Source organism: Corticium candelabrum, chromosome 7, assembly GCF_963422355.1.
Source record: "Corticium candelabrum chromosome 7, ooCorCand1.1, whole genome shotgun sequence".
Classification (NCBI taxonomy): domain Eukaryota; kingdom Metazoa; phylum Porifera; class Homoscleromorpha; order Homosclerophorida; family Plakinidae; genus Corticium; species Corticium candelabrum.
Window position 1 is genome coordinate 235144 of NC_085091.1, and position 23520 is coordinate 258663.

General features: G+C 40.3%; 3 protein-coding genes and 1 long non-coding RNA gene across 7 annotated transcripts; 3 read left to right on the plus strand and 1 right to left on the minus strand.

Annotated features, from left to right (window-relative positions):
* The first annotated feature begins 280 nt into the window (after positions 1-280).
* LOC134182362 (uncharacterized) lies at positions 281-15644 on the plus strand. Its single transcript, XM_062649762.1, has 12 exons — positions 281-348; positions 408-530; positions 596-721; positions 5521-5646; positions 5863-5982; positions 6040-6160; positions 6265-6392; positions 6453-6578; positions 6643-6765; positions 6841-6939; positions 15468-15595; positions 15639-15644. Exons 1-12 carry the CDS (start codon positions 315-317, stop codon positions 15642-15644), a joined length of 1260 nt encoding a protein of 419 aa, XP_062505746.1. The 5' UTR covers positions 281-314.
* On the plus strand, positions 3771-4804 carry LOC134182332 (uncharacterized). Its single transcript, XM_062649729.1, has one exon. The coding sequence runs from the start codon at positions 4034-4036 to the stop codon at positions 4802-4804; it is 771 nt and encodes a 256-aa protein (XP_062505713.1). The 5' UTR covers positions 3771-4033.
* On the plus strand, positions 15645-21318 carry LOC134181961 (uncharacterized). Of its 3 annotated transcripts, none has more exons than XM_062649259.1 (8): positions 15645-15956; positions 17852-18006; positions 18439-19480; positions 19556-19702; positions 19759-20262; positions 20369-20434; positions 20820-20874; positions 20932-21318. In XM_062649259.1, exons 1-8 carry the CDS (start codon positions 15662-15664, stop codon positions 21245-21247), a joined length of 2580 nt encoding a protein of 859 aa, XP_062505243.1. In that variant the 5' UTR covers positions 15645-15661; the 3' UTR covers positions 21248-21318. The 3 variants fall into 3 exon arrangements, with proteins under 3 accessions (XP_062505243.1, XP_062505244.1, XP_062505245.1); XM_062649260.1 differs by having other exon boundaries at positions 20823-20874; XM_062649261.1 differs by lacking the exon at positions 19556-19702.
* Positions 21319-21435: 117 nt separating this feature from the next.
* LOC134181962 (uncharacterized) lies at positions 21436-22439 on the minus strand. 2 transcript variants are annotated; one of them, XR_009970229.1, is made up of 3 exons: positions 22373-22439; positions 21887-22077; positions 21436-21605 (listed from the first exon to the last, which is right to left on the minus strand). It is a non-coding gene; the product is annotated as an uncharacterized LOC134181962 (long non-coding RNA). The 2 variants fall into 2 exon arrangements; XR_009970230.1 differs by having other exon boundaries at positions 21887-22097; positions 22373-22422.
* Between the last annotated feature and the right edge of the window lie 1081 nt (positions 22440-23520).

Below are 23520 nucleotides of genomic sequence, written 5' to 3' on the forward strand. Positions count from 1 at the left end.
AAATCTGCATAGTACAGTAGAGTAAGGCAACCAACGTACAATGGTGATTGCTTGCTTTGAATATGTAACGCTGCACGATTGTTATGATTTCGCATTGGCAGGATAGTCGAGGCTACTGTCTAAACATACGGGAAGAAGTGAGAAAACGCGGCGTCAACTGGAAGAGCGTCCTGTCCCGAAAAGGTACGACGCAGTGCTTGCTACTACAACAAACCGCGTTGCGGTTGATGGCCAATTCGTTCCGTGGTAAGAAGTGAAACTTCAACTGTCCACCTTTATTAGGCGGTCTCCACGTCTAGGCGACTTTTAGCCTAATGGCGGAAGGTCAATCTACAGCTAACCCTAATGGTATCAATTGTGGGTGGAGATGTAGTATTTGTTTCAGTTTTGTTCGTTTTCGTTTACAGATCTACATTTGATAGCAAGGAAACTGTTTGATGAAGACAACTTTGAATATGCGGAAAGAATTTACCATCACTTACTTCAACTCTACGTAACAGCAGAACATGCACCAATAGAGAAAGCACTTGGTTAGTGTGTAAATGTGTGAAGATCTATTGATATTAACTATTTTACTAAAATTTTGTGTTGGAAGCGCTCAATATGTTGGGACGGTGTCTATATTGCCAACATAAAGTGAATGACGCCATGAAGTTTGCGGAACAATGTTTGTCTATTGTACGAGATATTACACCTCAACATGAAGAGTTTCTGTCTGATGGTAAGTGTGATTTCTGTTTTATTCATTGTTATGAGTTTATCTCACTAACACAACGCTTTCAACCTCTATTGACCGTTTATAGGAAATTTAGATAGTAAAGTTGAGGGTTACATCTAAAATCGTGCATTTCATCAGTTCTGTCAACAGTTTGTTTGTCAATTAATGTTTTATTGAATATGAACTCAAGATTGATATTAATTTGATATTTTATATTATTTTACAGAACAGCAATTTTTGGTCTTTAATTAATACTTTATTACCTTGCTTAGAAGGGCATGCTCTTATAGGTGAGGTTGAGCAGAAATTGTGTTAACAACACTCTGCAACTGTAAGGGCATGCCCGTATAAGTGAGGTAGCCTCGAACACCCGGACCTTAAAACGACAGCGCTTGCGCAGTTTAGCAATTTACCACATGGCGTCAGAGGAGTTTGCGGAGGAGTTGGAGGTTGCTGAAACAGAAACTGAATTTCGTATACAGTGAAGAGGAAGCTTTCTGCGATAGAAAAGTACGATGAGTACGGAGGGAACCTATCAAGAGCAGCAAGAGACAGCGGCGTACCGCAAAGTAATCTTCAGGATGGGTCAAGCAAAGGGACGAATTCTCGTCGATGCGCGAGGAGCGTCAAGTTTCTGGCAGAAAGAGGCGCAGGTTGTCTCGAGACAAAACATACCTCAAAGCCAGAGGTCATTTTCCAGAATTAGAAGCAGCATTAGTGGAATGGCTTCAGATATACGCAATACAAAGATGGGATAACCGTACATGGTGATTTTATCAAAGCACTGGCAAAAAAGCTGTTCAAAGAAGTGTATCCGGAGAAAGATGTTGAGAATTTCAAGGCTTTGAATGGCTGGCTGCAAAAGTTTACGGTTAGACATAATATTACATTTAGATGTGTCACTTCTCAAGGACAGAAGATCCCTTCAAATGCAAAACTTCTAGCTGAACAGTTCTTTTCTTTTCTCCGAGCCAAGCTTCACGAGAATAACATAACTGATGTCAAGAACATTGCCAACATGGATGAAACCTCAGTATGGTTTGATTTGTCAAACACAAAAACTTATGATTTTTGTGGGGTAAAGACGGTTAAGTCTAAAACCACAGGCCACGAAGAATTGCGTTATACTGTTGTTCTTTGTGCAATGGGAGATGGCAGAAAACTGAAACCAATGACAATTTTCAAGAACTTGAAGAACGTACCAAAAGGCAAATTTCCTAACAATGTCATTATACAAGTGGCAAAGGGTGAGTCAATGACAAGTGAGCTTATGAATACGTGGAAAAGAGAGGTATGGGGTGCTCGTGCAGGTGCAATATGGAAGCCTCCCTCTTGTTTGGTGTATGACGGTGTTAGCAGCCATACCAGGAACGCTACTATTGCTTAATTTAAACAACACTACAACACCACAGTGGCAGTGATTTCAGGAAGAATGACTCCTCTACTTCAACCAGCTGACAACCATTGGTATAAAACTTTCAAGTCAGCAATGAAACACAGATGGCTTGAGTGACTACAATCCGGAGAAGTTGAATATACAAAGTCAGGAAACAGAAAACGAGCATCTTACAGCCTTGTTGCGGAATCAGAATCTTGGAATGAAGTACCAGAAGACATGATACCACGTTCATTCCTTGAGTGTGGACTCTTTTCTTTGAGAGGTCATGGACTAGAAGAAGTCCACAGTAAATTGCGCTCTGTGCTGGGAGAAAAGGTTAATGCAGAAAAAGAAGACTCTCATACAGGCATTACAGATGAGGAAGATGGCAGTGAGGAAGAACGCAGTGATGAAGACAGGGATGGAAATTTAGGATGAAGATGCTTTATAATATGAAGGCAGTCACTAGATAATAGATGCATAGAACAGTTGCATGCTTGCTTAGCTGTTTTAGGTAGTAGACCTGGATCAGTATTTGCTTTTTGTGCATGCTTGTTACCAGGATACCACAACAGCTTCTTCCCTCTCCTGAAAGGGCATGCCCTTATACCTCGAGGTATAAGGGCAGTCTGCTCAACCTCGCTATAAGAGCATGTTTTTCTAAGCGAGGTAATACGGTAATTTGGACAGAGTTTTATTAAATCTTGTTGCATTTGCTGTTTTCCATATTCTTCATGTGACATCATTTGTGTTTGTTATGATGGCAATTTGTTCTTCCATTAAGAGCAGAGCATGAAATAACGGCCGGCCATCGGCCAATGGCCGACCAAATGAGAGATTGCATTGCCATTTGACATGAGGATGATTTATCACCTGTGAGGGTGATCTTTCGCAACGCTACCACTCTCTACATGCACATTCTACTCTGTAACTCAGTCACTCCTAACGGTACAAAATGAATACTCAACAGAATTTGCTCCATGTGGTGGTCAGAGTACAGGCGCCATGTACTGTCTATTGGCGTTGACCTTTACACAGGAAATTCTAATGAAGCTGTGGTTGCAGCAGGTGTGCTATTTACTGTGCTGGTGGCCCCTTATCATTCTTGTGTTATGTACTCTAGCAGCTATAGTCCGTGGGCCAATTGCGTAAAAGGCTTCAGAAAATGCCTCCTGTGCACCCCTTGGCAAACCAATTTTTGGCACTTGCAGCTTGCCTTATGACTTTAGATGTTTGAAAATATCTATGTTTGGCGAGACAGACCGCGTCCGATCACCTAGAAAAATACGGTTTTGTAAATTAGCCGCGCAACAATGAACTGGGACCGCGAGGCCTAACGTGCGTTACACTATACGAGGCAAATCGCTTACGTTTTGCCGGTTTCTGCTACCTGTAGGTTACTGTGAAGCATCCGACATGTTACCTCTTGCAATTACGTGATAAATACAGCTGTAGAAACTCTAATTTGTTCCAAGACGTGACGTCAACAGGATGTGAGGAGGCGTACTTTGACCTTTGTACCTGTAGTACTGCACTGATGTACACAAATATGGTACAGTGTAGTGCAGTTTGCGTAGTTTCAGTAAACCTTACCAATTACATGATGCAATTGAAACTCCTTAATTAACTTCTATGATGCTGCAACCAGGAGAACAGCTAGATGCAGATACAGAGTGGAAGCTAGCCTAGACTACACTGCACTGGTGTACTAGAACTCTAGTAAAACCGTTTAGTCTGTGTAGTGTCAGTGAACCGTACTGATTAGATGATGTAATTGAAACTACAGCTTCTATATATACAAAGACACTATAAGAACAGATCAGATCAGACCGCGATCGCGAGCTAGCTAACTAGTGCTTACTCTGAAGACGTGATTTTTTAATTTGCTTCTCGTCCAATGGAAACGGAAACAGACCGAGAAGACAACAACCCAGAGTATGTACGGTCTCCAAGGAAGCATAGGGAACAGAGGCGTGTATCTAGAAATGTTGATACTTGTTGTTGAAACTCCAGCAGCATCTGCAAATTGCGGTAATAACTCTCAGTTGGACAGATCGCAAAAAAGAGCAAGCAAACGTGTTGATGTTCAATTTCAAACGGATCCCAGTCTGTGCATTATCTGCCAGAAAGAAAAACGAGGTCGAGCAAAGAAAGACAGCAAAGACAGACGTCGTACTGAAAAGCTGACAACTTGCACAAGTCTTCACGGTACACTACACAATGCTGCAACTTTACGAGATGACCAGCGACTGCTGGTATACCTTGTAGGTGGCGATGATGTAGCTGCAGAAGTGAAACACCATAGGAGTTGCTACCAACAATACACAAATAGGAAAGATCTAGAAAAACTAATAGACACCGAAGAAGAGCAGTCTAGTCCATATGAGACTGCCTTCAAGAATTTGTTGCAAGAGATTCAAGGTCCACTACGTAGAGGTGAACTGCTTGTCACTATGCCTGCTATGTGTAACCGATTTAATCGGTTATTGGTGGAGCAGGGATTAAGCAATCCACAATATCGTACAGAGAAATTGAAACGCCGCTTGCGAACACACTTTGCTGAAGAAGTTGTTTTCTATCAAACGGAAGAGCTAGGAAAACCGTGCGTTTTGTACAGTGCTCACTTGCCTCTGATTCGTGTATCTGAACTGCTTCAAGAAGTTCTGGATGAGGCTACTGGCACTGATACTGATGATGTGACGGTGTAAACACAGCTTCAATTACTAGTCTTTAATCACATTGATAAACCCATGTGTTTTCAAAGAATTGCCGTTTACATTCTAGCAACAATTAAGCTAATGATTAATTAATGATAATGACAATAAATAAACAAAATTTAATAAATTTTACATTGATATTTACAATAAATACAGACACGGACAGACAAACACACACACACACACACACAACGTCACTTTTGTCACTTGTGCTGAATTCGAAGTATCTATAGTGTGAGACATTGATTTAGCTAATTATCTTTAATTAATCACATCGACGCATCCCTGTGTTTTTTAAAGAATTATACATTCTAGCAACAAGATAATGAATAAATAATGATAATGACAATAGATAAACAAAAAATTTAATAGAATTTGCATTAATGTTCACAATAAATACACGCACGCGTGTGCGCGCGCACACACACACACACACACACACACACGTAGCTCTGAAGCGACTGTGTAAACACAGCTTCATTTACTAGTTTAGTGTATAGGGAAATATTAATGCAGAAGAGAGTAACAGAAAAGTAGAAATGTGAGTAGCGCAGCTAGATTTTCGTTATGATTTATGTGCACTATGTCTAGTGTGTAGTGCGTGTTGAGAGGTGAAGATGTTGGGAGGGTCTGACAGACTGTGAAGAGAGACTACGACTAGAAGAGATGACGTGGCTGACTGTTGTGTTGTTGTGTCTCTAATTTAGTGTTACTCAATATGGGACTGTATCTATACCATCAGGGCAAATATGAAAGAGCAACAAAACATCTAAGAGAGTCACTCAACATTCAGCGTAGATTGTCTTCTGTGGACAAAGTCGGCATGGCACGAAGTGAGTAAGAGTGATGTTGTGAGTTTGTAAGTGAATGTAATATTGAGTGTTAGGTTTATGAGTTTGTTAATTAATGAAGTAATGTAATTGTGATGTTTTGTTTTGTAGACAATTTGTTGATAAAGGATTTACATTTATTCATAAATATTAAGGCCTTTATACTATTGATATCAATGACTGTTTTGTTTTATTGATTAAATTGTATTTGTTGTGTAGCTTGTGCTCGTTTATCACGTTGTCTTCTCTCTCAATGGCTAACAAAAGAAGCAGAAGATGTGATGAGAGAAGGTTATGGTTTATCTTTCAGCACAGATAACAACAATAGTAAAGCACGAGGTGAGTATGGTGTGTGAATTGAAATGTTGTTTGTTGTTGCTGATTGTGTTTGAGTAGCTGCTACTCTATTGGCTTATGCAATTCAACTAAATGAAGGAACAGAAGAGGAAGTGAAAAAATTGTTACAACAGGCTGATGGATGGATTCGAATGATGGGAGAAGGACAAGGCAAAGCAGAAGTTAAGTTACAAGATGGAAATGAGTTTGAAGAGTTTAACATTGAGATAATCATTGAACTTGTCAGTGTGTTAGATGTCTCACATACGTTACGTTGTGTTGTGTAGTGTTGAGTGAAATGGGAGAAGTATTGGTGATAAGGGGTGACTACAAGCGTGCCAATAGGATACTGCAAGAAGCAGCAACCATGCAAAGACACATTTTACCAACCAACCATCATGACACTGCTATAAGTGAGAGATTGCAAATATGAGAATTGTCTCTTAATTATGTTTATTGTTCCTTTTGTTCAGCTTTTTGTCGTATGGCAGAATATCAAGTGAAACGAGATCAACAAATGGCTGCTTTGACATTGTTCCACGAGTCATCAGAAATGATGAGCAAAGCAATAGGTGTGGAACACCCAATAAGAGGAAGAAGTAATTCATTGTCTAGAGTCATATTTTGTTTTGTTTTAACTGTAGAATGTTTATTTGTATTCAGGTTTATTTGGTGTTGCTAAAGTTCTTTTAAGGCAACAGAAGTGGGAAGAAGCAGAAAAGATGTTGAAGGAAAGTGTCAACATTTTGGGTGTGAGTATATGTGTACATCCTACAACAAGTGCAGGTGTGTTGTCACATAAAATGATTAGAAATGATAGAAAGTGGACAAAGTAGGAGTTCTATCTTATTGTGTGTATAGCAATTCGAGATCTGAACTATTGCTTACGAATGCTAAAGAAAGATCAAGAAGCAGTCGACATTTTGCAACAACATCAACGAGTTGTTTCTTATCATCAAGGTATACACTCATTTGCTTATGAGCTCAAAATTATTCTTGCAGGAAATTTTTGTATAAACTGTGCTGTAGTGACTTTTCTTATAGGATGGCAGCGGCCAAAGTTTGCTATGCTGTGTGTAGTTCTTAGCTCTATAGGTGTTTGTTGCGACAAAAAGCGATTTCAGGCAAAAGACGCATTAGCTACAGGAGGCTGCTTGTATTACAGTAGGGTATTAGCTATTGTACGGGATTGGACATTAGCGGCAAGCCTATTGACGGTGTTGTTGTCAGTAGTGATAAATAGTGGAAGTAGGAGGTGATATAGAGTAGGTAGGTAGTGGTTAGCCTCGTACCCAGGCCCTCTTGCGCGCCCGGTGAAGAGGGCCTGGTACACGTTGTATTCGCATGCGTGCATAAATTAATTAGAAGGAAATCGTGGTAATGAATGCACGCATGCGGAATCGACGTTGTTTAGAATCTCGAGCGGATGATGTCACATGCAGTCGACAGTGAAACAGCTTCCGTGTCAGTAGTGATGAAGCCCTAGATCTAGACTCAGACGCTGTTTAGCTAAAGTATTGACCTTGTTTATTATGGCAGCTGTTTGGAGTGTCGCGTTTGTCTTTCCGCGATGTCTACTCGTACTGCAGTCTGTCAGGCTGTTTACAGTGTTTGTGTACTGAGAAGGACTGCAGAAGAAGTTGCAGCTTATTTTGGGGATTTCTATCTCTATGACAGACGCTCTTCCACAACAGATCTGCCAGCGCTGTGACACGACAATGACGACATATCCACAATCTTCTTTACCACATTTCCCTAGCTTATAGTCAACCATAAACGGTATAAGTTGATAGCACAGCGATTTACCGTATCCTGTAGGAAGCCAGACGAATTCGAACACGTTTCCGTTGTAGATGTGGTCTAGGACAACACGCTGCTGCTCCTTCAGCTCTACATTACACAGCTTAGTTAAGCTTGACTAGAGTGTAGTGCAAAGCCATATCGAAACCAGAAGCTCTGCCTTCATCCACAATTTGCCAGATTGGGTCTCATTGCATGCAACATTATCCGCTCGAAATTCCAAACAACGTTTGTTCTGCATGCGTGCATACATTACCACGATTCCTTCTAATTTATGTGCGCATGCGAATACAACATATACAGTAGAAGGCCCTCTTCTCCAGGCGCACAAGAGGGCCTGGGAACGAGGCTCTGTAGTGGTTAGCCTCGTACCCAGGCCCTCTTGCGCGCCCTGTAGTGGTTAGCCTCGCAAGCCAGGCTCTTTCGTGCAGTTGCTGAGCTAAACGCACGTGAGTCACGCGAGGAGGAGGAGCTTTTGCCAGAATTGCTCCAGCGCGAGAAGGGCCTGGTCACTTTCGAGAACATTATAATGACGTGGGACGCCGGATCCGGTTTCGTAGCTCGGATAAGGCTAATTCAATTAGCTAAGCATGTAGGTAGGAAGTTGAGTAACGATGCGGCATCGCTTCACGCACTGGCTTGTTTTGAGCGAAGTACGTAGTTGACATCATCGTTCGCTTCTAGTAGGTATATATACAGCTCAGCCATGTAATATTCTGCTGTGTCACGACACCTTTCCAGCATTCAGTTTTGCCAACAATACACCGCCGAATCTAGACGACTACCAATCTGCAGCGCTGTAGTTGAGAATGAACTCATGTACTGTGCACGGTTAGTGTATGTAGCACTCGAGAGTCCATGCATTGAAACAAGTCGTACGTAGTACACAACACATGCAACTAGGAGTCAACTCTACACTTCCTGAACATGGTAGGTCCACTGCACTTCTGTTTTCCCACGCCTAGTATAGGTGTTTACCAGTCCAGAGCCAAGCCAATATCGTAAAAAGAGCTGCTTGCTAGGTCGAAAGTACTGTCACACGTTCATTTCAGATAGACTGCATTGGTAATACACGCCATCTGATCATGACGTGAACTCCGTTCTCGTCTGGAGAGGTCAACAAGCTGTATGCCACTGCTTTGATGAACCGTTGAGTGAAACAGGGCAGTTCTCACACCATTTCCCCCACAGACTATACATGTTTCAGAGTAGACGCGCAAGAGTGGTGAACACTTCTACGCGTACGTCGGTTTCAATTCTCGCAACCTGCAGATGAGTTTAGTAGAAAGAAACGTTGCTGGAGAGTGTAGGTTCACCGGACTAGTCCGATGTAGGCCATTCCTTGGCTCATTATTCACCAGCACTTTGTCCATCAACCGCTTCACTGGCTTTCGTGTTCAAGCGCTCTCCGCGGAGTGCTTGTCTGCACTTCATGTATCAAACGCAATTACATTAACGAGCTCTTTAGGAAATCGAATTAGCCTTATCCAAGCTATGAAACCGGATTCGGGGTCTGACGTTCTTGAAAGAGACCAGGCACTGGAGCAATTCCGGCAAAAGCTCCTCCTCCTCGCGTGATTCACGTGCGTTTAGCTCAGTGACTGCGCGGAAGAGCTTGACTTGCGAGGCTAGTGGATGACTGTGAGTGTTTGTGCCAACATGTGGCAGGCCCCATTTGGAATGGTAATTAGAAGACTATTGTCACTGAGATTTGACATGAGGGGTCTTGAAGACGTTAAAGAGGTGAGGAGCTGATAGAGGCTTTACAGCAGCATGTACCGAAAGAACACATAGCTTGTGGTACACCTACGAACCGCAATCGAGCATGGCAATTAAATCATGTACATTAGTAAAGCATACAGGCAAGCGATAGTTTACTTCGATCAGGAGTGATGCTGCGTAACCAAAAAAAGCTGACGCCTATCGGGGTATCCCTCTTGCATTCGCAAGTATTAATATGCCATACGGATTAGAAGACAAACATATAATAGCGGAACTGGAAAAGCTTGGACAAGTAGACCCTTACGTGCTGTGGCAAAAATATAGGTGTACGAATATTGAAACAGAACAAGAGTGTTGAAAGTATTTGATCCTATGGAAGATCTCCCAAGGTATACCTGTATATCAAAGGATATCGTTTGGCTGTATATGTAGGTCGTGTGTGTCAACCTCCTACCTGTTTCAAATGTGGTTTGGTAGGGCATCTAATTTGAGAATGTCCGAAACAGCTTTTGCGACATACAATTAATGATGACACAGAGGATGACCATGTACGGCAGAATCCGACTAATAACGATGACATAGAAGAAGAAGAATTTCTAAGTGAATTGAGAGATGACGGCACACTACCGATCGACTCTCATGAAATATAACTATCTCATGTCATAAATCAACGAGAGTCATGACAATACAGAGCATGTCGTCAAGACGAAATTCTAAATGCGAGTCAAATACAAATGTGTAATGAAGATTGTCAGTCGCCCCTTGCCCAAGAGTTCGTTGGGCACAGCGATGATTGGTCATCGGGATATGGTAATGCAGCGGATCAAGACACCCTAGTATCGTATCAAGAAACGCTATCTGAAGAAGACAAAACTGGAGAGCTCGTGATAGACACAATGGGCGAAGATTCTGATAACGATAACAGTCAAAATGCTCGAAAGACAAAACTCCCAAACTACCCCCAAAACAAATGAAAACCATACAAGAACCAAAGCCCAAAAGAAGAGGAAGCAGGAGTAGGAGATCTTCTTCCAAGTCCTGAACAATCCCACCGACTCGCTACGTAACGTAAATGTGTAATGAATTCCCCTTTTCCTTGTACATCAATCCTTACCGAATTTCAATGCTGTGTCAATAAGAACTCTGCTATTACTCCATAAATGTATCCTAACGCCATTAACCTTGTAACCCTAGATGTTTGTGGTTTCCATGACGACAAGAAGCTATCATTACTTGCTCATTGGGATTATGCCTACCCCATCTCTGTGTTGTGTCTGCAAGAAACCTATTTAGGTCTAGACGATTTGTCAACGCTATGTAAATATTTCCTAATAATTCAATATTTATTTCTCCTGGAACCAATTATTCCTGTGGAGTGATCACGGTCGTCTTCGAGCCTTCTTGATCAAAAGTAGCAATGAAGGACGTCTGTTGATAGTAGATATCCTTGTTGACTCAGACGTTTATCGAATCACTAACGTTTACGCTCCGAATGTAGCACAGGGACTGGCGTTCCTTGCAAAAACACAAGCAACCCAATTCTCGTCACATTGTATGTGGAAATTTTAACGAAGTTATAAACTGGCAACTGGATCAACAACCATCAACGTTAGAAATTACCCATTGAGTGGTTCATGCTTTGCTACAAGCTTAATCTCCAGACAAGGCCTTGATGACTGCTACCGTCGTACCCACCTGACAATCCCAGGTCACATTTGGTCTAGAAACAATTTTTCTTCGCGACTAGACTACTTCTTCATATCCATATCCCTGTCATCATCTGTGAAGAAATACGATATGCTTGCCTTACCATTTATAGTGACCACTTACCTTATAGTGCCTATCTTAATCCAACTTGCAGACCCACAAATGTCAGCCAGATGGCCAGAAACGTGGAAATTCAATGTCTGCTTGTTAGATGATGAAGTATATTGCAACCGAGTATGTTGTTTTTGGACCGACTTTCGACTAAAAAGGAACAATTTCGAAACAGCGGAATGGTGGGATCACGGTAAGCACTAATAAAAGAAATGACTATATTGTACTCTAAAAGACTAGCAAGTTGGAAAAGAGATCACAGAACTAGTTTGGTACGGAAGCTTGTGCAGCTGACGAATAAGTCGACAACTAGTTCTGCATTCGCTCAAGCAGAGCTAGCAGTAGCCAAAAACAAACTACGATCTATACTAGAAACAGAGGCATAAGGTCATCTGATTCGGGTGAGAGTAACTTACCTCGAATCAGGAGAAATGTTGAAATGGTTTGCAGCTGCACTCAAATTGTCGAAAGCACGGGCAGCACATATTGCAGAGATTAAGAATAGAAGACGAACTGAGTGTAACGACAACCGACCGAAATACTCTCAGAGGTAACCACATTTTACAAAAACTTATTTAAAGAAGAACCAGTTGATTCTCAAAAAGTAAACGAATTTCTTACACCACTAGTAGACCGCCTTTCACTAAACGACATAGAATTTCTGAGAAAGACTTTTCGGATGATGAATGCAAGACGGCAGCCAGATCTCAATCTCTTAAACCAGGGAAGTCTCCAGGTATAGACGGACTGTCAGCAGAATTCTATAATCAATTTTGGGACATTCTACAACTGGACCTAGAGGAAGTATTCCAGGAGTGCTGTGTGGATAGCAGACTTACCAGCTCACAAAGAACAGGTCTAGTTCGGCTGATCTAAAAAAAAGACGAACGCAAAGACCTCAAAAACTGGCGGCCAATTACGTTGTTAGATACCGATTACAAAATCATTGCGAAAGTAATTGCAAACAGACTCGGCAAAGTCCTAAATCCCATCATAGACCCAGCTCAAACATCATGTAGCATTCCAGGGCGATGTTCTAGATAACGTAGCGATCATGCGAGATATTATTGACTATTGCAAAGCCGAAGGGTTACAAGGTACCATTATAAACTTCAATCAAGAGAAAGCATTTGACCGAGTCAACCACACTTACCTTAATTTGACACTTCAACGTTTTAGCTTTGGAGATCGTTTCAAATCGTGGATAAAGCTTCTATACCAGCAAATAGGCAGCCACATTATTGTAAACGGATAGCAAACGAGACTGATCAATATCTCACGAGAGTTAGAAAAGGTTGTCCACTATCGCCACTCTTACGTGTTGGCAGCCAAACCGTTGAGTGCAAAACGTCTGGCGCCATACAGCTCTCACTGGAATCCGCCTTCCAGATAATTCAACTACTGTAAAAATTGCATTTTATGCGGATGATACCACGTGCTGTGTATTCTCGGACGACGAATGGACAACACTAAAAGAAATGTTTGGAAAATACGCAAAAGCTTTGGGATCAAAATTGAATTTAGAGAAAACCCAAGGTTTCTGGCTTGGTTCATTGTTGAACAGGACAGACAGCTCGTTAGAAATAAACTGGTTATCAGAATATATCAAGATATTAGGAATCAACCTACACTGTGATTACCAACGTACTGTTAAAGTAAAGTGGCATGCAACAATGCAAACAATAGAACGTACCTTATGCTATTGGAAAAAGATATCGCTGTCCTATCCAGGCAAATCTACAGTAATGCTGTCTATTGCTCTCTCCAAAGCGATGTACTTGTCTCGTGTAATCCATCTATCGCAAGACGTAGTTAATGTAATCCAACAAAGATTCTGGGACTTTTTGTGGGATAGAAGACCCCTAGTTAAGCGAACAGCATGTATGGGACCAGTAACACGCGGGGACTATGGATACCTCACGTGCGACTACGCTTCTGGGGGATAGCAGCAACATGGATACGGCAGTTATTTGATGACGTCAAAGTGCCATGGAAGACTTTAGCTCGACACTGGTACTCCAATTTAGGAACACCAATATAACCGGTCTATCTTGCTTCACTATGCCATTTCACCGACCACACCAAAGACAGGTGCGACGATTGCCGGAGTACTACCGCACACTATTGGAAATATGGTGGAACTGTTCAGGAAACCGTATCACCACCGTCCCAGGTTTCCGAGAAGCAACGACAGAACGTTTGTGGGACAACCTTATATAATTATGATTGCTGTAAATGGCAATCCACTGTTTTGCTTAAGTCTAGCACACGTTTGGCGACCTTCTCTTGATCAACTCAATGTTCCTGCGAGGGAGGTCTTGGTTAAACTACTGTGCAATACACGCTGCCATCCCCCATACTTAGTGGCAGCTTTCGCAAAGAGATGTGGCACTGAAGTCTCCGTTATGGCAACAGCAGCTGTACCTATTCTTGCTTTCTGACAACCCAACACGTTTGTCACAAGCAACAGCACGGGCAGTCTATCAAAACCTTCTTTCACCTGCTCTTCTGGAAGCAACTTGTCTATCAAGATGGAAAGATCAGATCCTTCCGTAACCAGTTTGGCCCTGAACAATCTATGGTCCTTACCGTCGGTGTGTAAATTTTCGGATAGCAGAGACAAGGATCACTTTTGGAAATTTCTACATATATATAGAGCTCTGCCTACAAATTCTTGGCTCTACTACTGTAATCGCATCCAAAGCGATCAACGCCTTAATGGCTGCCAGACATCAGAAGTTATCGACTTAGGCAACGGAGATTGTCCATTGGGGAGAGAAACGTTACACAAAGCTTTTACTCTTCCAGTCCTCTAGGCACATCGCAGCCTTTTGAGACTTTGTAATTACCAGATCAGGCTTCTAAATCAGTCTCTTGCCAATATGCCAACGCATTGCTTGATGTATCTGGTAATATTAATGTCCACCTTCTGGCAATACTGACATGTAGATCGCCTCCAGCAATTATCCGCGTGTTTGGGAAGCATATCACAAATCATGAAAGAACGCTAGAAAGATCAAGATACAGCCAACTACTGCCGCATCCAAGACAAGAATAATGATGCTCAAGTGTCAGAGTGAGATTGTAAGATCTAGTGGATCAAATGTCAAGCTTACTGAAGCATTGGAAATAGCTAAAACAAATTTTTTTATATTGCTCAGTCTTCATAATCATCAGTTGGAAACGTGCATTGAACAATTGAAACTAATAACAAGAAGAGCATATACTTGTTCTACATTCAAATCAAAGTTGAAGCTGCTACAACTTTACAGCCAACACAACAAGCTATCGTGCCGCAGGTGCATCTCTCACAGTTGGATGAAGATAGAAGAAATGCTCAATCTCTGAGGCCAGACGAGCATCAAGGTGTATATACAGACTGCACCCATAAAAATCTACTGAGACTAGTTTGATTGGAAGCTGAAGTACTTTAGAATGTTAGATTAAAGGTACAGACTTATTAGAACACAATACAGTCACTAGATTCATGAAGTGTATTCTACAGTAATTGCTGATTGTCATATGCCTATATGTTTGTTTGCCTTTTGTCTGCTTATTGATAAAGATTTTCAATTTTGTAGACATTAAAACAACTTTGCTGTAGTGACTTTCCTTATACTCAATAAGCAGACGATTCAAATGCAATTTGCATTAGCTAAGTCAGTTGGTGATGATGAGGTCACATGTAACATGTAATGTGACACGAGATGTGGGATGAACGTAAAGATGGGCAGCATTCCTGCCTTGTTTTATGTAACCCAGTCATCCAACATGTACAACTATTATCTACTGTCACTCTGTTGTTTTCTTAAGATATTTACTATCCACTACTGCTCCATTGCAAGTAAAGTTTGTTTATTTTTACTAAAATCTGACAAGCAGACTGGTGTTGTGTCATGATTAACACGTTAAGATTCTAGATCTGTTGAACACATCAGACAGTCATTCCATGTTGTATCAATAATGTATGTTGTTGGTTTAAATAGACTGTGAGAAGGTGACACTAAATATTTTTACCTTCATGTGATGGATTTGTTTGTTGATTGTTTGTCTATCTACATACTCGGTCTTCTGTCTTCTTACTCACTCATCTGTTTATCTGTATTATTGCTTGTTTGAGTATTAATCTTTACTATTTATTTTTGTAGTCGAGCATCAGGCAAGTGCATTTCAAGTTGATGATTTACAAAGAGAGTTGGAGCAGCTCAGAGAAAGCAATCGAGCCATTCAAGCAGAGAAAGCTGCTTTACAGCAGCAATTGGCTGATCAGGAGCCTGTAACTCTTACCGTCACTGATGAGAATGAACGTCAAGTGGAAGAAGTAAGGAAATTGCTGCAACTCATGCAGGAACGTGATGAAGACAACAAACGACTACAGAACCAAATCAGCAGACCTACAAATCAGTTGGATAACAAGGAGAAACGGCTCCAACAACAGGGAGGAGAAATTGACGTTTTGAGGCACGAGGTGCAAGAGAAGCACACGACTAATGAACGTCTGGCAAGAGACTTGCAACGACGTGAAAGGGCAATGCAGGAGCTGGAGAGACTTCAACATCAATATGACAGCGTTATACAGATCCATGATGACAGTTTACACATGACTGGATTAAAGTTGGGAACAGGAGCTTATGGAGGTAACAGAAATGAGTGAATTGGTTGCTTAACTATACAGTAGAGCACCCATTACTTATCTGGACAGGTTGGGGCCAGAAGGTGTCCATATACCCAGTATGAAGCACATTGTTAACAAGTGGCTATCATTACATGTCTAGTATATAGTTTGTTTGTATTGTGGCTGTAATTGTATATGCTACTGTCATGTGACAGTTAAACCTAAACATCTTGCTAAACTTATTACAAACAGGTTTAGAAAATGTGGTTTAGGTCTAGAATATAACTGGTTTAGTGGAGGTGGAAACAGGTCAATCCCTAACCCAGTTTAGCCTAAACCAGTTGTTAAACTCGTTCAATTAAGCACTAGGGAAAACATGGTCTAATATTTTTACCTTCATGTGATGGGATTGTTTGTCGACGGTTTGTTTTATGTACATACATGCTAGGTTTTCTGTCTTACTCACTCATCTGTTTATCTGTATTATTGCTTGTTTGAGTATTAATCTTTACTATTTATTTTTGCAGTCGAGCATCAGGCAAGTGCATTTCAAGTTGACGATTTACAAAGAGAGTTGGAGCAGCTCAGAGGAAGCAATCAAGCCATTCAAGCAGAGAAATATGCTTTGCAGCAGCAAATCACAAGAATGAAAAGTGAGCTAGATGACAAGGAGAGGCAGCTGCAACAACAGCAACGAGAAGAAATAAATGATATGAGAAGCACAATAGAAGAGAGAAGACAAATTGATTTTATTAAGCACGAGATGCAAGAGAAGCAGATCATTGATGAACGTCTGGCAAGAAACGTGCAGCAAAGTGAAAGAGCATGGAAGGAGGCGCTGCAACTTCGTCATCAATATGGCAGTGGTGTACAGATTCGTGATGACAGTTTACACATGACTGGATCTTATGGAGGTAACAACAATGAGTGAATTGGTTGCTTAATTAATACAGTAGAGTAGTGTAGAGGGTGTCTGTATAAGTGATTTGTGGAATAACTTGTATTATAAGGACTATATCACTACAAGTGGCTATCATCGATCATTACGTGTGTGGCATATAGATATTCACAATTATATAACTGTGAGCTGTTTCTTTTTTCATGCAAGATCAAAGTGCCTTATTTGTCTGTATTGTGACTTTAATTAATTTGATTCAGACTTTACACTACTGATTTATGGCCACAAATAAGATGAGCAAGTGGCAAAATAACTAACTTGTTTAGATAACTATGTAACACTTTACTGTATGTGTGCATGTGCACAAGTGCATGTGTGTCACTGACATAGTAGAGGACAAACTAAGACAAGGAATGATGTGTAGCATAGTTTAAAACAATCTCTGGTCATGGGAGACTTGCAGAAGGTCAGTAGTCACTTGATTACTAAGTTATTGTCAAAGGCAAAGTATACTGCACGACTTCACACTGTGGAACAAGATGCTTTACCATGCAGACATATCAGATAACTGATAGGAAATAGGACTAGATGGATTGGTGAACTAGCGGCTGTGGTGGCATGCTGTGGGCATGTCTAGCTGTAACACTGTAGTTACAAAAAGTTGTAGCTTGTTGAAATGACATTTTGGCAAAGGTTTGCAACTTTCAGTATCCACTGGAGATCTAGCTATGCAGAAGGTTACTATAATGATAGTCTTCAAGTAGGCTGCTGTTTGCATCTTACTTTGTAGTTATAATGCTTTGATTTAAGGACTTTATGGAATGCCTTTTTGTATGCATTGCTGTGGATGTTTATTAAACATCGGAAGGCGTTTTGATAGAGTAAATTTAATATCTGAGGCCCAATACATATGTTGAGGGCTTAGCAAAAAAAGGAGGAGATGTATGCTGATGGTTTTAACAAATGTACACGCAGCTGTGTTAAATGTTTACATTTGTCAATGTTGTTTTATTCTACAGAACAAGCAGCTCTCTTGTCTGAAAGTGAGGATGTAAAGAAGAGAGATGACAGACAAAGTTGTGAAGTCACACAGCAGATTGAGAAAGAAGCAGCACAAAAAGAAGAAGCAAACTACAGAAATGATGCTGCCAACGTCATACAACTGCACTCCAAGGTGTGCATGCATGCCATTCTGGGTGTATCATAGTGTGTTGTAAGTTACCTCATGGTACTCAAGTAGAGCTTTATAGTATACGTAGTTAGTATTGTGCAGCATTACTCTGTTAGTCAATTCTAATCATGAAATGTTTTTAAATGTTTGAATGAAAGATAATATTTGACAGTGTAGCTCAGTTTTCCTCTTGTTTTAAGTGTATCGTTTGTTCCTACTTTTTAAAAATATTTGCTGATAGTCTTCACAAACCAGGCAGCAATATTACTCATGCATTGGCAAATATAGCAACCTTGCTCACTTTCTAACTTAAATTTTACTAAAGTAGATGAGGTTTATCAGGACGTCTTAGTGAAGTTGTTGAGACTGTTGTAACTATTATAATGTTGCTTGTAATGTGTGATGCTATTGATTGTTAATACTGTTTCTAATTAGTCTGAAGATGACTCACAACCTTCTTCGTTCAATCTTCGTGAATTCAAAATGGAGTTGGATGAAGTCAAATCTATTACATTAGATCTGGGAAATGGCAAGTATGTTAAGCTGTTTCAGACATTCTCTATCAAACAAATAATTGGAGCACAAGGCGACATACTGAGTTGTCCGAGAGGTGATCAGATGATTCTTATTCCATCAGGAGCTCTCCAGTCAGATACAGAAATCGAAGTTACATTTTATCGAGTTGTTGAGTCTGTTGGCCTGGACAGTTCGGAATTTGTGACAAACCTGATGGAGATCACTCCACATCAACTCAATTTTAAGAAGTCAGTTGAGATTTTGATGCGTCATCATCTGTTTATTGAAGGCGACAGCACTAAAGTTACAGTCTTGTTTCACAGTGCCAAGCCAACAGACAGTAGCTTTACATCTCTCTGTCAGCTGTCGTCAGTTAACGACACTGCTTTGGCCAATTTCATGACAATGTCTCTTTGGGAAGATTTCGTTTACATCGAAACTTCTCATATCTGTAGGTTTGGCTTGCATTGTAAAGACAAGTCTCTTATTGAAGTTTGGGCATCATTTCATACACCCAAGATTCCACACCCTGAACAGCATAGTGTTACTCTGTGTCTTTCAGCTAGTCGACCCGACCCCAGTGATGAGAAATTTATTCATATGGCTGGTGGTGAATTAGAGTGCAGGTATTCTACATTGCTGCCATTGGTTTGTGAAGAACAGGAAGATTTACACGTGACTGTTCGGATTCCTTCAGATATGGAAGGGTGGAAAGCTAGGGAAGATTTAGATCTAAGTCAAACAATTTCTTACAAAAGCATTCGAAACTTGGTTGTGCTGGGCATGCAATATATTAGTACAGACTTCGGTTTCATAAAAGAGAAAACATCAAAAGTTGATGTGATGGATTTTGCTCCCATTTTTATGTTAAATAACATTCGATGCATTCTGCTTCCATCAGCTTTTCAAACATCTGATTCGGGTGCAATTTCAAGTGGCAATCAGCAAACAAATGTTCCCGGTAACAAATTTCTACTAACTGATTACTTTAATTAACCTTTACATTTGTTAACAACAAATTCTTATTTTCTTGTAGACACATCCAGGACCCTAACAACTGATTTCACATTGACAGATGCTAGCAATTCACTACCATTACAAGTTCTTTCAAAAAGCTGCTATACCATGGGTGAATCAACGTCAGCTGAATATCATCAGAGGCAAAATGGCATTGCATTTACTGGTACTGTTATACACAACTTGTGTTATTGTGGTCATTTGTATGGACTGTTCATTTAGAGCCAACTGTTGTTGCTGATGGTACTTTCACTAGTTTGTCAGACAGTCGACATGCTAAAGCTTTGGATAGAATTTCTCCTGGATCCAAGTCACTAGACACAAGCACTACTTCACTCAAACAAGATGTCTCTCTATCTCTGCCGGTTTCAGCTGGCCTTGGATGGAATTGTGAATATATTGGCTTGAATCGACCTGTTACAGACAGTGACATTGACTTTCTGTCTGGATATGACCAAGTTGCCAAGAAGTCACTTCAAATAGGATGGCTGTTGCTACAAGATGATGGATACTCAATGAAAGACATCAATGTAGTCATGAAGGATGTTCTAGATCAACCAGATTGTGTGAAAGTCACTTATATTATTGAAGAATGGAGGCGAAGGAGGAATGAAGCAACTGCTAGAACATTGGTTGATGTCTGCTGTCATCAATCAGTAGGTGGTGACAGGTCATATATTGAACATTCGCTCATGTTTTCTAGTCACTCTCACAGTGCTTCTCATGGTGAGCATATTAGTTTATACAATTTTGTAAATATAATGTATAATTCAATCAATGTATAATATCAATATGTTTAGTCTTCCATTGTTTTATATATTTCTGTTTGTAGATGAGCATTACGTTCACTCTGCAGTCGAAGCGAGTGCACCAGCAGCATTGGATTCAGAGTTTTGTGGTAAGGAGGCTGCATGCTCAAATAATGTTGCCAGTCAAACATTGATTTGAACAACGGCATTGACTCTAAGGTTGTCAGTTACCTGTATGTGTAAATCTAACCAGAGACTGCTTTAGTGTGTTACATTGTCTTCATGAGTTAATGATACTTTTTCTATTCACATTAATTAACACAAATAGAGTTTGTAGTTGTAAAATTCGTTTGCTAATATGGTCCAGCTGGACACTTGACTGCGTGAAGCATTGGTGTAGAATACAATTTACTGTACTTTCTTTCTTCATGCTTATAGCTTTTGTGTTTTATTTGGTTGCGCTGTACGTTGATTGTAAGCTCACCCATGTTGCTGTGCATCAACACACGTTGTATTGTATTTTTCCACTTGTAGCAGCAACTGGAAATGACAGCTGCAGGTTACAGTTGCCTCTACTTGCTGACAGACTGTGAGTATACCAGATTACATCTGAAGTAGTGACTGTTATGTTTCTTATCATATACAGGAAGAATGCTGCTCAACAGGGTCATCTTGGGGGCTTCATAAGACCCTGGTGTGACATTCCTGTTCGTATTGTTTTAGAAGTTTCTCATTTGTCTGCATGGAGACCATCAGCTTTAGGTGTTCACTTGGGTGTCTCTGCACATGATTTGTCAACTGTACCCGACACCAACATTCCAAGTGAAAGAGTCTATAATATGATAGACTTCTGGATTGAGAGAGATGGGAAAGAAGCTACGCTCACTAAATTGTTGGAGGCAGTGAAGGGGATTGGTAAACTGGGAGAACTGGAAGGGAGAGTGACAGCTGATTTGCCATGAATTACAAGTCACATGACATATTCTTACAATTATTTTAGCATTTTAGAATTATTACAATTTTTACAATTGTAGTAACGTTACCATTATAACAATCTTATTACAGATATTCTTGCTCGAGATCTTTTCTGAAAATGTGCTGTAAAGACTTGCCCTGTATTCAATTAACAGACTATTCAAATTCAAAACAAATTTCAGTTGTGATGATGGAAGCATGTGTCTGTGTATGTATCTGTCACATTTCTTCACTTGTTACGTACAATGTCTAGTAACATAACCATCCCAGCATGCCATCAGTAATGATCACCACAACCAAACTGCACATCAATGACAGCAACCAAGTTGTCATTTGACCAACAACCTAAAGTATAGAAATAGCACAACAAAAGGTATGTAGACAGACAAACAAGCAAACATTCAGACAAAGAGCGCATAACAAACGAACAGACAGCAAACACCACACCTGATACAAACAAGCAACAGTTACTAACCTGTCCTCCTGCATGCATCTCTAATTCACTAACTACTATAACCAAAATGTTCTGTGTAATTTCACAACACACAAACAAGAGACAGACAAACAACAATCACAAACAAAGACAGACAGACAAATACACAAACACGCATAAAGACAGTGATTACCAACTTGTCCTAGATGCTGCATCTCTGATTTTGCTAACTAGTCGTGTCCCATATCAGTGCATGTCTCTGTAAGCCAAAACGTTCTGTGTGATTTCAATAAGAAAAGAGTCGCACTCGCTTTTGCTCCATTCCCCAAACACGCCACTCATCCCAAGTGCATCCCTCATCAGATGATATGCCTCACAGATGAGCTACAACACAACATAACAAACTACACAAACAACAATAGTTCACACAAGACAATCTACTAAGACACACATTCAGCCATACAATATAATAACTAAATTATTATTATTAATATTTAATAGCAATTAAAATAAAATAATTAAAATAAAAACAAATAAAATAAATATTTAACATAATTTAATTTATTAATTAATAAATTATTAACTAAAATAACCATGTGGATAAGCGGAAAGGGATAGATGCTGATGGCTAAACAGTCAGACAGATATAATAAAGAACATAAATTGTGACTGTCATTACCTGCATGCCTCCATACTCGATGCCATTTCATGCACCATGTTGATGCAGTCATGCACCATGTTGATGTAGTGGCCGACAACATCAGCTCCAACCTACACAAACAAGAGTCAAGACATCCTACTCTCTATATTGTCAACAAATATTATGTTGGTGACTTATAACCATGCAGTCACGCTTATATCTCTCAGTTGACTTTTGCAAAAATGCCTTGAAGATGGTTTTGATGTGATCGAGGTCTGAAAGTGACACACAAACGATTTGAAACTGTAAGACACAGACAAACAGATAAACAACCAAACACAGACAAACAAACAACAAACAGGCAAATAATTAAATGCAATGACATAAAACAGAAAGTAAGATAATGAACGAACTTACAATTAAGTCAAGAATCCTAATACCAAGCCTCTACTAAGCATGAGTGAATGGTCCATAGCAAGCTCCATCTCTTCCACCAAACGCACCACTAAGATTAAGCAAGATTTAATTGGTTTGCTATGATCAAAAGAGGCACGAAGCAAAGAGGCAAAGAGATCGATCGAGTAACACATTAATATTATCAGTATCACTAGTGCACCAGTTGCAATCGCTTGCTCTCAAGTATCTAACTAGAATTTTTAAAAAACTTCTTCTCTGAAAAAAGAAAGATACAAGCAACCTACAAACCCAGCATGTCAATCAGTAATGATTATTAACATCAAACTGAAAATCAACGAGAACAAGGAGAACAACTTACTTGTATTGCACCTAATTCATCAGAACAACCAATACAACTGTTGGGAGTAAATGATATCAGACAGACATCCATTTGAGCTAAAATGACAGCAACATACAATCTCATGCTGTCAAGAACAGAACAGCATCACTGCAACTGAAACACAAACGTTGATATCAATGGCTACACTTGACCAATCAGGCAGTGTAAGTGGATGACGAGACAGAACCACCGTGGCCGGTCCAGTTGGTGTGGATGAATCGACCGAGTTTGGAAAGCAGCTCATATGTGTGAGCACCAAAGTAATCTCTCTGTGCCTGGATGAGATTAGCTAGCAAGCTGCCTGATCTTTAGCCATCGTGAAAGGTGAGAGCAGTGCTGAAGTATGGAGTGGGGATACCAAGAGTGACAGCCATTACACAGACTTTGCGTG

Coding starts and splice junctions, on each gene's coding strand:
- LOC134182362 (XM_062649762.1), top strand. CDS start 315: ATGGCGGAAGGTCAATCTACAGCTAACCCTAATG. Junction 5,983..6,039: donor CAACAATAGTAAAGCACGAG/GTGAGTATGGTG, acceptor GTGTTTGAGTAG/CTGCTACTCTATTGGCTTAT. Junction 6,766..6,840: donor ACATCCTACAACAAGTGCAG/GTGTGTTGTCAC, acceptor TTGTGTGTATAG/CAATTCGAGATCTGAACTAT.
- LOC134181961 (XM_062649259.1), top strand. CDS start 15,662: ATGCAGGAACGTGATGAAGACAACAAACGACTACAGAACCAAATCAGC. Junction 19,703..19,758: donor AAATGGCATTGCATTTACTG/GTACTGTTATAC, acceptor CTGTTCATTTAG/AGCCAACTGTTGTTGCTGAT. Junction 20,875..20,931: donor CCTCTACTTGCTGACAGACT/GTGAGTATACCA, acceptor TATCATATACAG/GAAGAATGCTGCTCAACAGG.
- LOC134182332 (XM_062649729.1), top strand. CDS start 4,034: ATGTACGGTCTCCAAGGAAGCATAGGGAACAGAGGCGTGTATCTAGAA.